Consider the following 13,312-nt stretch of genomic DNA (forward strand, 5'->3'; position numbering starts at 1 on the left):
AAAATGAATAGTCTCAAGAAAGATTTTTTGATAGTCTTGCTTGACGGGAAGATTTAGTGTGTTGAGTGATTTGACTAAATTGAAAGACCTGTTCAATGAAAGCATGAAAACCTGATCGCAGTGAGGCATCGAAATTCTGTGTTACAGCAATGCTTTACCTCAAAGCACGCTGAGTGTATTTCACTTCTGAATTCTTTTACTGCTGTTTATTATTTGTAGTTCCCTCCGTGTAACAGTGTGTGTTAGTCCTTGGTTACATTTCCAGTTTCTACTGTCCATACTTATAGTGTTGGATCCACTCACCAGTGCACCCCCCTCCCCCAAGTCTCTGTGAAACACTTTGTCTAGTACTGGAAGGAGGTGTGTTGTGTGTGACCTTTTAAAAAGTGCCCCTGTACTCATTAAGATAACAGCGCCGCTCCTTCAAACTTTTTTTAAATGACAAAGTGCTCCCTCTCTGCCTCTCTCGTGTCTTCGCCACCTTTTTTCTCCCTCTCTCTCTCATACTTATCTTCCCTTCTCCTATCGCTCTGGTGCTCCTCCGTGCTCCACCACCTCCCTGTTTCGCCCCTCGCATTGCTAGGAGAACATGTGGCGGAGACAAGCCAAACACACTGGCAGTGACACAGAGGGGTTCTTTGTACTCTTAAACAAAACTGTTTTCAGTGATTCATTTTACTTTGTTATTATGGTAATACTGATAACTGTCTTTTGGATGGCAGTTTGATGTCTTCTCTTGCAAGTGCTGCTGGTGATTTATGAGAATAGTGTGGAGTGCCTCAAATCATCAGGGTATCTGGGACACAGTTCAAAACCTACTTTGTTCAGCTTGTGATATTTTTGGATGCTTTCACTGTTGATTTACTATTTTTAAACCATTTCCTTTGAATATTTCAATAAACTCATTTCAATTTGGGTTCATGTTGCAGTAAATGCCCTTTGTTCATTGAATACAGTGCCACCCAGTGGTCTGGTGGAGACAGTGTAAACAGTTTGTTGTCATCACCCCCCCCCCCCCCCCAATCACAAAAAAAAAGAAATCATAAAGTAATTAAGAAAGTAAATTCATTCATTTCTGGACACCCAATGAATAGTGTGAAGTTCATAAGTGGGGAAAAAAGACATCACATCCTCCAAGAGGTTACACCTCATCCTCTTGACTTTTCACACACATACAGCACACACATTGAAAACTTTCTATTCACAGCATCTTCACTGAGTAACCATTCACAACAGGCAACACCACGATGAAGAAGAATACAGAAGGAGGGAGAGAGAGTATGTGAGGGAGAGACAGAGAGAGAGAGAGAGAGAGAGACAGACAGACAGAGAGGGAGAGAGTGAAGGCTAACTTGTGAGTTCTATTTTTACATCCATTTCAGAATGAGATAGTGTCCCTCTCTCACACACCCCTGCGGTGGCCGGTGCCTGGTGGAAGCTAATGCAGGCCTATTTAATTAGACGTTGCCAGATTGTTGAGCCAACACTGTAATCCAATAGAGCAATGGAGGCCTTGTTAAGTCTCGTCTCCTCAAAGGCCCGTTTGCCCCCGCCCGGGCCATAATGCACTTTCTGTATGCCATTTTTCGTCCTTCCTTTCTAAACTTATGACATCGATTTACATTATATTGCATTATATTACGCCTCATTCTTCCCACCACCCACCCCCCCTTCTCATTGAACCAGATGTAAGCCAGCACCATGCGCGTCGTTCTCTTTTTATATTCACAACCACGCTCATCATATAATCTCATAACAAGCAAGTGGGTCTGTCTTTTACGCATTAATCGAGCGTTCCGGGCTGCAGCGCGCTAGATTACCATAGTAATGTGCCTGTCAATACCGGTCTGTGGGGGTAAGTGGAATCAATATGTACATCTGAATAAAATGACCTGTATGGGAAGGCCTGCCTGAGCCTTTCATGCCGTGTGCTGTAAAATATGACCTAATCACGGCTATTTTCCCCCCTGCAACATGTTCCAACCGTCGCCCTCAGCCGGTTTTAGGTCAAAAATAAACTGTTACACTCAAACCTTGCACTGCCAAATACGCTGATTAACTCCGGGATTGTGTTTTTCAAAGAGGGATAAACAGTGTTTGAGCCTTGCGTGTGTTTTTTCCCTTTAAAGAAAAAGGATTGGGTTATGATGACAGAAAATATGGGCCGCAAATTAATATTATTTTTGTCGTTTTGGAAATGTTTGAAAATGTATTTTTCTGAACTTTGCGAGAGTGTAACCACATTTGTGTCCTTTATGCCATGCACCATTTAAATCCAAAGAATGCAATCAACACACTGGGAGAGAGAAGTCCCTTTTAATATAATCATTTATGCAATCTTAGATCCAATACACAAATAACAGGAGATTGAAACAACATAACGGACATTTTAACTCTTGCTGGAATGAACATAGCACTAGCACTTTGTTCAGGGTGGTATGGTTACTGTATATCAGTCTTACAGAGCTCATTATTCTCCCCTCCCCCTCCCTCATAGACACGCACTGTGTGTGTCCCACTCTGAAATCCAACATGCTCCTGTTGACATTCGAAATGCCTCAAAAGTACACTCCTGTTTTGTCTTTCTCCGAAGCTGAGGTATATGTTATCTCAGGAATCGCATTACCAGCTGCAACGTAAAACAAAACAATAATAAATAAATGAAACGAGTTCATAAAAATTCACAAATCCTTCACGGTACCTAAACAGGATGTCATGTAACAATCAGACTTCTTGTTTTGTTTTGTTTTGTTTTTCAGGGTTTGAATAGAATCAGAGGGAGTTCAGGAGAGAGGGGACACGAAACGCTTCATTATTTCATTGGACCGATTTTTCTCCAGGGCAAATCTGTGCGAACACTTTCTTTTCACCAAAATGAAATTATATACAGTAAAAATTTCAAACAAAAAAATTGTAAGGCTATTAAGACAGAAACCCAAGCCCAATTCTGTGGCTTTGGCTTCTGAAGGCCAGAGACGCACATGTGATAACTCTGAGTGATAGGGCTCCCTAATTGCTTGACTGAGAGCTGTTTGAGCAAATTTTAAGCAGGTTTTATTTTCACTTTCACTTTGTTTTATGCCTTTGAAGTTCCACTTTCATCTCTTGGTTCTCCTGATGTCTATTGTCTTTTGTCTGGTGGTGTGCGTGCCTTTCTTTTTCAGTGCACTTAATATGAAACAAAGGCAAACCCTTTAGAGACTTCATTTAATGTTCTTTTTTTTCCATCGTTTTGGGGAGGTACCTCATATGATCCATCGGGGTCTGCCACAACAAAAACGCAATCACGTGTTTTCAAACAACTGCTCTGTGCTACTCAGGTTTAGCGCCCAACTTGTGCTTCCTGATGCTTCAGCACAGACTGAAGCCTCCTCATAGCGTAATGGACAGAAACAAGGGGCCTTTAAGGTGGCATTAGATCACGTAACAATTCAACAAGAAGTGTACGTGCAGGTCTGTGATCTGTGGTCAACCCATGAGTGCTTATTTTCACAAGTCATAGCCTAGAATATGTTGATACAAGTGTTGGCTTTGCAATTACTGTGGGAATGACACAAAGTAACAATGAAAAGAAATGAATTTAGCTACAGAGCATAACTACTAGATGCCAACAGTTGTGAATAGCTGTGAGCAGGTAAACAGCCCAGTGGAGATAATGCTGATGCCTCCTCTCAATGGATTAAGACACCCACCATGTACGTAGCTGAAATCAGAACTGCTGATGCATACTTTCAATGGAGGCCAACGAGAGAGGAGAGAGGGGAGAGAGGAAAGTGGAGGAGAAAGGCTAAGAGCAGGCTCCCGGATGAAAGTGTGAAGTCTGCGTTTGGAGAGTGTGTGGAAACGAGCCTCAGAGTCACCGTTTGCTCCGATGCTAATCTGGAAAGCACTTCACTGTCCCCGTCTCGTTGTCTCCTCTGACTCTTCTGAGACCAAACACGACTTGACTGATACAAGATAGAGGTGCAACATGACTGCAGCACCAAGCACGAAGGACAAACCGAGCAGTCCAGAATACAGCGTCCGCTGGAAAAACTGAGGCCTAGGCTGTCATTCGGCGTCTGAGGTAGACACTCAACCAGAGCCTTAAGGTTTGTGTCATGAAGAAACAAACGAGGAAGAAAATTACTCCCCTTTAAATTTAAGTACAGGTGCCCCATAGGCAAATATCTGTCAAAGCACACTTACAAACAGGAAGAAAGTGCACTCTTTTACTGGTGCCATGTAACCAGAAAGCATTTCACTGAGAAAAGTGACCCCCTTCAAAAATACAAATATTCTAGAGGTCTGAGCAAGTGCATCCATTTTTTGAGCCCATTTGTTTCAGGGTAACAAACTTATTCGTTACACTAATAGCGTTTCAAGAATCAATAGTTCAATAGCCATGGCGTCTTATTGCATCCCAAACGCAAAATACAAGAACCCTGCACTTGCCGCACGTGGGACACTGCAGTAATTAATAAAGACCTGCTGCTTGGTAGTAGTGCAAACAGTACTCTTGTACGTACGAAACCTACAGCAAGATTTTGCGTGGTTGTTACGAGATCCAGCAAGGGTAAAATTAACTATTTGTGACATCACAATGCTCATCAGGGTGTGTGCCATGAGTTGAAGCAAACGATAAAGTATGAATTGTGTTGGTCCTCGAGGAATACAATGTCGTCTTCAAAATCAATGTAAAATCGTTGGCAAATCATTTTTCTTAGCTGGGGTATTTTATGTTTATGGGAATGTTTCAACCAAAGCAACTAGATCAATGTCTTATAAGTCTTATGTTTAAAACTAACTGGTCGAATAAGATATTTGAAAAATCGAAATATTGAACACGTGTTAAATATTTTAGTTGGAACGGAACCTAACTTTTAACCTTAAACCCAGTAGCGCCGGCGTTCGATCAAGTTCATGATGTAGCATCAGACACGAAACAAGTTACCGTGCTTTTTAGGAAGGATAAAAACATAACCGTGTACCTCATTCCGTAATTAATTTGTGAACGTCACTGCTACCTAAATACCTAAGTAATCGTCCCATATCGTACTCTTACGTTGCAGAGATGTGAGATTGTAACATGAAATATAATGGCTCTTGCTTTGTTTCACATTTTTTTCACCCCGTTGACACAGTGGTTCGTGTAGACATGCGCCACAATTTACAAAATAAATAGATACAAGGCCGAAGAGTATAGAGATTTGGGTGTTCTAATCGGTCATCTGCTCCTGAGGAATATGTGACATTGCAACGACCGTAGCAGTTGTATTGATCGATTACGGATAATTTATGGATAAATAGAATATTGAATTATTAGCTAAGCTCATTATTTAAACGGTTAGGATCTACATTTTACCCAATTACTCCGAGCGAGCTAAGCGCGTTTGTTGTTATATACCATCTAATATCTACAAAAAGACATAAAACCGACCGTTGATCATTCAAGAAACAGTCACGAACAAGTGCGCATTCACGATGTTCTTGTCTGGCATAGCTGAACATTGGGTTGGAATCGTGGCAATTACCATGCTCTTCCTAAAATTTCCAGCAGAAAGTATCGATTAAAATTTCCTCCAGAATCATTCAGCTGGATCAAAACCTTACGATTCTATTAATATTTAATTGACTGAACTTAGGCCTATTGTTGTTGCTGTTAATAATAATAATAATAATAATAATAATAAAAATACGAATAATAATTGAATAGTCATTTTAAGGCTTTTTTTTTTTTCCAAAAATTGTAATTGTGTTTTTTACTGTTATAATTCTGGCCCTCCTTCAAACAGGCTATTTGACAACCTATAGGCTATTTTCCTCTTATTATCTTTATTTCCCTAACAGTCCATCCAACAAATGCATGACTTTTATGAATGAAGAAGATATATTGATCATCCGACACAGGCTGAAAAAGGCCTATTATCTTATAACTCCAATAAAGTGATTTCACGAGCACACATGTCAACAACGTATACAATGACACGGCAATTGTAGAAAAGTTTAGTTGATTTATTGTATGAACCGAAATAATTGTGTTTAGATGACACCACGTTTCACATTAATAGATGATGAAATAATAAAAATAAATGTAAAAATTATTTCAATGTTTTTTTTTTCAGAAATTCGTGCCTTCTGCAGAGGTACGTTTACTTCCACCGTTATAAAAACATCAACATTTCAACAGAGAATGCACATGAATTAACACACGGAAAAAAAATGTAAAATAGGAAAAAAAAGAGTTCCTACAATGTATTATTAAGCCACAAAATAACCAAAATATTTTTCTGTTTCTTGTGAATCAGAATATTTTACATGTGCCCGTACCGTATCATTGTGATCATTTTATTAATAGGCCTAATATTTTCCTTATTAAGAAGGAGAAAAATAAACGTTACATTTCTGATATGCAGATTTAAATGGATATTGCCATTTGCAATAGGGACACTACTTATTAGATTAAACCTGAAAGATTTTCTTAAGTTTGTTTTACACTCAATAATAATTAGTAAAACTTGTGGTAATCATCCCAGTTTTTCGAAACTAACCCCCCACCCGTGGCTGTAATCGCCGAACCCCAATAACATTCAAGTGAGTGCTCGTTTCTTAATTCTTCTGAATGACAGCTGTCCATCAAAAGATCATGAGAATGAAATGTAACTGACACAAGTTACGTCATCCGTGAAGAGAGAAATTCATGCAAACACTGTTCTGGAATTTTCATTTTGTTATGAAAAGAAAAACCTCCCACATTGTCCACATTTTTCTTTCTCTTTTTTGTTCACAAAGATCCATAAGTTTCCTTTGAGGGGAAACTCTGGAACATGTTGAAATAAAATGAGGCCAGCCTCTATTTTCAAAATGAAATGATAACGTAATAAAGTAAAACTGCGCAGAATTGTTCGCTTTGTCACACAAAGAGCCGAACGTCCCAGCTGCGTTATCCTATACTCAGTATAATCTCGCTTTTTATAGACATCTTCTCTTCTCTCCGCTTTGTTGATGTTCTTCGTCTCCTCTCCTTGTTGCTTCTATTCCCACGTTGTCTTCAGGAGTTGGGTAAATACGTCAATTCCCTCTCTCTTCTTCTGGATCCAAAATTATTTTCAATTTCACAGTTTGTTTTTTTCATTTTATAAATAGCCTATCTTTATAGTTATCCTATAATTGTTTGTCCTTCATTTTAAAAGGCATAAATAAGGTCCTTGCTTTTACATTGTACGCCTCATGTGTTGTTGTTCTTTGTTGCCGCCGACTCTCAGTCAATGTCGCGGGCTTTTTCAGGCGCTGTCCTCCATGTCACAGCCCCAGAGCAGCGGCGTGTTTTTTGGCCTTCAGTCTGAGGTCTGCAATACTGGAGTTTTTGTTGGTGTTTTTCGCGGCTGCAGCTGCTGCCACAACCGAGGCTGCGGAGGCCGAATCCGCCGCGAGAGTAGCCAAGGGCAACCCAAATGGCGGAGCTGGAAACATCATGTAAGGTGCGTGCGCTGCCAGGTGAGAGTGCAGGTGATGATGCGCGTGGGCCACTGCGCTGTCCAACTGCAGTTGCGCCTGGACCTGAAAGGAGAAGGGCGGCACGTTGCAATGACTATCCTACAGACGCACGAATGGGGAGAGAGGGGAGAAAGACATTAACTTTTGGAAGGCTGCCTATGTTTTTTTATATGCAGCACTTTTGGTGACAATGCACCCACACAGCCTGTCTCCTAGTAACATGTGAGGGAAACATTTTAGGCCTATAACAGAAGTGCACTGCCCTCCCCATCCATTGGCCGATGGTCTGTAGCAGCACAACTCAAAAATACATTCCGTGTGATCATTCACTTTCAAATATTTCTTTCAACGATGCCGTTAAGAGCATTACCAATTGTAACATTACATTAAACCGTTACTGTGCAGCATGTTTTCGTATACGTGCTGTACTGCAGACGATCAGAGAAGGAGTGTCACTGAAATGGCACTTCAAGACTCCAGGAGTCCCACCGTTCCAGTTGGTCGATATCCGTGCCAAGGAACCGTGCGGGGATTCGTTTTGCCAAAGACCACGCGCATCAAAGTAACTTGCCTGTTGGAATGGCATCCGCAAGGCTCCCACGTTGACATATGGCGCTACGCGACAAGCTTCAAACTGACTAGCAGCTCCGATGAGTACCCCTAAAAGGAAAGGGAAAAGAAACAAATTAATGTTCAAAATCTGTTTCTTAATGATTGAGACAAATATTCATACTTGAGCAGTGAATTGACATTGTTCTAGCCGCAACGCTGACATATACATTATGGTAACAACGTCAGAGGACTGGAACCTCTCATTTTCTGATAAAGACAAGGCGTATACTTGTGTCCATTGTTTTTTTCGCATTCAAACGTTCTATACACTTTGAAGACCTTAATTTTATATAAGATTGCATTTAAAAGCAGCAAATCAATGCTTCGTCTGTGTGTGTGTATGTGTGTGTGTGTGTGTGTGTGTGTGTGTGTGTGTGTGTGTGTGTGCACGCGCGCGCGTGCGTGTATGTGCGTTTGTTGTGGGGGGTATCTTTGAAAGATCACAGTTGTCTGGGGAATTTGTTTCTAAACACCTAGGTCTGAGTAATTCCTCCATTTTCTCTTGTAAATAAAATTACACGTACATTATTTTGAGCTACAAGAGAGATCACAGATCGACAAAGAAAAGAACGCACCTTTGTGTAACTGATTCTCCTGCTTTCTGCATTTGGCCCTCCGGTTCTGAAACCAAACCTACAGGGAGATAAATTAATTAGCGACCATGATTGGCAGGTGCTTGTGAGGGCATGTGTAATTCCTCTCAAAATGACAACAACCGCAGAAAACAATATCCCATAAGGCCGCTGAAATATTAATGCAGCTTAACCTCTGATTACAATTATTACATTTACAACATGTAAGCATAAAAACGAAAACGATTAAAAAACAAGGACAGGGAAAACCACAAAATAAAATGAGTAAATTAATAAATAAGTACTAAGAAAGAAAACACGCTTGATCGAAATTTGCAGACTAAATTGGACCATAATAAATTACCTTCTCAGCACCGGTTTCATCTTTCTATAGATTAGCGTCCCAGAAGAACCAAATTGACTCTCTGATATCGAATACCAGCATGTGATTACAGCTTTGGACATCTGAGCAACGCGATCTGAGCAGAGCGCGCTCATTAGTAGCCGGTAAAATTAATTACCTTTATCTGCAAGAAAATTTATGTTACTGAAGCGTTTAATGCCTTACAGTTTAGTTTAATTACTGTCATAACAAGTCCAGTACAAAGACATGTTGAAGATAGCTATTTCTCTCTATTACTTTATTTTAAACCGCTATTTTCGTAAAGAGTATCTGGGATGGAAGATTAGCTGCTCATTACTATGATAATCTACTTTGAATCCCCCATAAAGAGATGGGAAAATCAGACCAGATTTTTTTATTTATTTCTACTTCGCTTTCCACTGACCGTAATAGAAATATTATTACAACTCATGACAATCAATACTCCAACCTCGCAGTACTGTTGTTACTCTAAATATAATATTTTGAGGCATTTATCCTCATGAAGCAGACATCTTCCACGTCCACCCAAATAAGAACGCCTTTCCTCATTTATAAGCATAATAGGCCCAAATGTGGTTCTGTAAACACATTTCAGGTTGTGATCATTCCTGTCAGAGACGACAGGATGACTCTGGTATGGTGTGTGTGGTATATAAATATTCTTTGAGAGGCACTTTAATCTGCAGCGTAGTCTTTTTATTTTATTGAAAATGGACGGAACATCAGATCTTTATTTGGGTAAAATGATGCATAATTTATGTAAATCCTTGAGCTGTGCTCCGTGCACTCGCCTTGCTTATGACACAATACGCTTTGGTAAAATTCCAGCTCGCGCAGGGAGAAGCGACAGAAAGCCTGCTCCAACTTTTAGGGGATGTTTTGTGAGCGCTTTATAATTTTTTTAAAGACCAAAAAATTCAGTGCGCTTAAGAGAAATAATAACTCTGTCGTCTCCCTGTGCTGAGACAGAGGGGATGAAAGAGGGAGGCTGAAATAAGATATTATAAGGTTTGATAAATCAGATCAGAACCCGTGTCTATGTTCATTGTCATTGTTCGGCTCAGTTGTCCTTCTCTCATTACACATAGAGTGTACCCCTCACGAAGACTGCTTATTATGTTTCTGTACAGATGGCCTTCTCCTGCCAAAAGGGGAAAAACAGCACTACAGATGTAGCCAGCGGGGGCAACAATTAGGATAAAAAGAAAAAAAACATATAGAAAATGAATTTCTAAATATAGCGAAAATAAGTAAAATGAGTTTTTGTCATGATGCATATTAACAAAATTACTGTAGAACAAAACCAAATCTTGTTAATAATTCTGTACTCCTTCCACTTAAAAACACAACACATGATTTTTAGTTGTTCCGTGGAATTTGATACACATGCATATATTTCCATGGTTACCCGGACAAGACAACATAGATACACTCAGTAATCGAATGACTTTAAAAGCTGTTCTTTTCTCCCTTCTTCTAGAATGATTAAACCAATATTTAGTCGGGTACAAGAGCATCACTTGTCTATGTTATGTTGTAAGCACATTGTGGCCCGAATTCGTTACAGTTATTGTTCAAATTCAAATTAATAAAAAAAAAGATCTGTTCCTTATTTTCAGTGCATGTCTTTAAAACACTCCTAAACGTATGTCGTTCCTGAATACACTCAAGATAACCTCAAAAGCCATGTGAATGTTCCTCTTCTCTAGAGAGTTGTGTTAGATGAGCTCACCTCTATGCGTTAAACGATTTGGGGGGGAAAAAGATACCTGAAATCAAGGGCTTTGCCTCGCTGATCCTTAATCCACATCCAAATTCTGTTCGTGACTGTTGTCAAAATTAAAAGTGCTATCTCGTTCATTGCGTCGTCCGCATCCACGGAACGCGCGTTTCAGAATAACCTTAAATATAATGCGAAGCTGTTGCAGAACAAAACCCCGCAGAAATAAAGCAGCTTACTTGCACGCGCGCCTCGGACAGCCCCAGCCTTTGGCTCAGCTCCTCGCGCATGAAGGCGTCAGGGTAATGGGTCTCATCGAACAGCCGCTCGAGCTCATTCAATTGCTCCAGAGTAAAGTTAGTCCGACTTCTCCTCTGCTTGATTTTAGTTTGTGTCTCGTCCTCCATGGGTTTGGAATCCTCTTTTCGTTCTTTCATATCCGTGTTACCTTAATGGAGAAAAAAATATAAATGAAATAAGCGCGAACGCGTCAAGGCCTCAACTTGTGAGAGGAGGGAGATAACAAGGCGATCTTCCCAAAACTAGCACAAGGATTTGCTTTAAGTACCGCAGCAATATCTGCCTCGGATATTTTGTAGTCGTACAGACAGGTTTTAAATAATTAACTCCTTATAAATATGCATAGAGGAGCTCACTATTGGATGTCCGGGACAATCTTATGATCACTCGGATTTTTATCTCAGCCTCGGGTGCAGATGAATACATACTGAACCTTTAAATGGTGGCGATAATAATGACAGTTACTGTATCAAAGATAGGATTTAACTTTAACGGATTTACTGCCACAAACATCGAGATGCTCACAGGCTCTTGTAAAAATATAGTCAGGTCAGCGTATTATATTATCATTTCTAGAGCCGTTTATTTTTCTTTTTAGTTCATCACTTTCTGGTTATAATCTTTATTATCAACATTTTTCTGTGCTGCAGATACAGTAGTGCTGTTATTACATAAATTGTGGCTTAATTACCCAGTACGCACCTATTTAATTTGTAAATCGTTTCAACAATTTGAATTTTTAAAATCACAATATGTATAAGGCGCATTATTATTATTATTGTTATTATTATTATTATTATTATTATTATTATTACTATCATAGTCCATTGGTGTTGTTTCTGACTGGAACCGCTAATTGTTACATGCTCCACATTGCCCAAAATAAACTCTGCAAAGGATTTTTATTCTATGCATTCAGACCAAACATTATATCGCGTACATGATCATACCGGTACCGTTTCCCATTTGCCTCACAGCATTTCAGAATAATACAGAATAATGGGTGTATTCCACTTTGCTTTTACTTTTGTTTCCAATGTATGGGACTAGGCTACACATAGGTTTTTATATTTTACTGGCGTGCAGCAAATATATGTCAACATTTTTAAAAAGTCACGCTAAATGTGAGTATACCCATCTTTGTTAAATGGCAGGATAACAAGTTGTTCGATTTGCCGTCAAGGCCAAACCAAAACAAAGCAAACAAACCAGTCCAACATTGCTCTAACACCTGTTTTAAGCAGGTGCGTATACATGTATTGTCCAACTTTTCCGATCAGAAACGATTTCGGCGATTTCGAAAATTTTCTCACTATAAACTGTATGTCTGTAGTTATACGTTTTTTTATTTAAATAAGTCTATTTATATAAAAATAGCCCTTCGTAAGCGAGCAAAATTGTACTTAGGCTACGTGCATTGCATGCGGGCTGTATACCATGTTTCAGTGACTTACAAGTAATACTAATGAGTCATGTGCCAGAAATTTTCTTATGCGTGTAGATTTCCTGTAAGCTGGAAAACGCTTAAACGATGGAAATTGTGGACGCATTAGGTATAATGTTGTTAAGTTTTCCCTAATCAATGTTATGTCAAACTTCACGAAAGCAGCCGCGTTCTTTAAACAGGCCTATTTGAATTACATGCAACGTGTATCCAGATACGTGTGTCCACACGAGAAACGTGAACACTGGCTATTTTGTAAAGGCTGTTAACATTTTTGTCCCAGGAAAACGCATCTCATCTGTTAGACTTGAGCACACTAAATGCCGCGTAGAAACGGGTACAGAATAACATCAAATCTACGTAAACAGCAAGTTACCATCAATGAGTTTAGGGCTTCCCGCATCCCTGGTTCTCTCTGGCCCAAGCATGTCCGGTTCTCTACCCGGTGATCGAGCGCCTCCGCGGGCAATAGCGTTCACCTCCTCGCGACTCGGTTCAGCGGAGAGCGCTTCCCTGCTTCGCACCGATCCGGTCTCCAACACCTCCCTGTACGTTATCACTTCCTTCTTTTCCTTGACTTTCTGATCAAAAGACTTGGACACAAAGGCGGTAAGTTCTTCCATCACTGCTCCAAAAAAATCTTCCCTTCGCGTTCTCACTCTCTTTTTCTCAGTTCCACAACAGCCTACGATAAGACATCAATAGTGTTTCTTTTTGTCGACCTAAATACGAGGTGATGTTGTTGCCAACTCTAGATCTCGTGCTTAGCTAAATGTATAAGATCTTGGCCAATTCTTCTTGCT

The 13,312-nt window shown here is 39.9% G+C and overlaps 1 protein-coding gene across 1 annotated transcript; it reads right to left on the reverse strand.

The window, feature by feature from the left end:
* Positions 1-6,838: 6,838 nt before the first annotated feature.
* shox2 (short stature homeobox 2) lies at positions 6,839-13,312 on the reverse strand. The gene is made up of 5 exons (XM_036537289.1): positions 12,886-13,312; positions 11,005-11,213; positions 8,664-8,721; positions 8,048-8,136; positions 6,839-7,575 (listed from the first exon to the last, which is right to left on the reverse strand). Exons 1-5 carry the CDS (start codon positions 13,130-13,132, stop codon positions 7,282-7,284), a joined length of 897 nt encoding a protein of 298 aa, XP_036393182.1. The 5' UTR covers positions 13,133-13,312; the 3' UTR covers positions 6,839-7,281.

Source organism: Megalops cyprinoides, chromosome 9 (assembly GCF_013368585.1).
Source record: "Megalops cyprinoides isolate fMegCyp1 chromosome 9, fMegCyp1.pri, whole genome shotgun sequence".
In the NCBI taxonomy this organism is placed as follows: Eukaryota; Metazoa; Chordata; class Actinopteri; order Elopiformes; family Megalopidae; genus Megalops; species Megalops cyprinoides.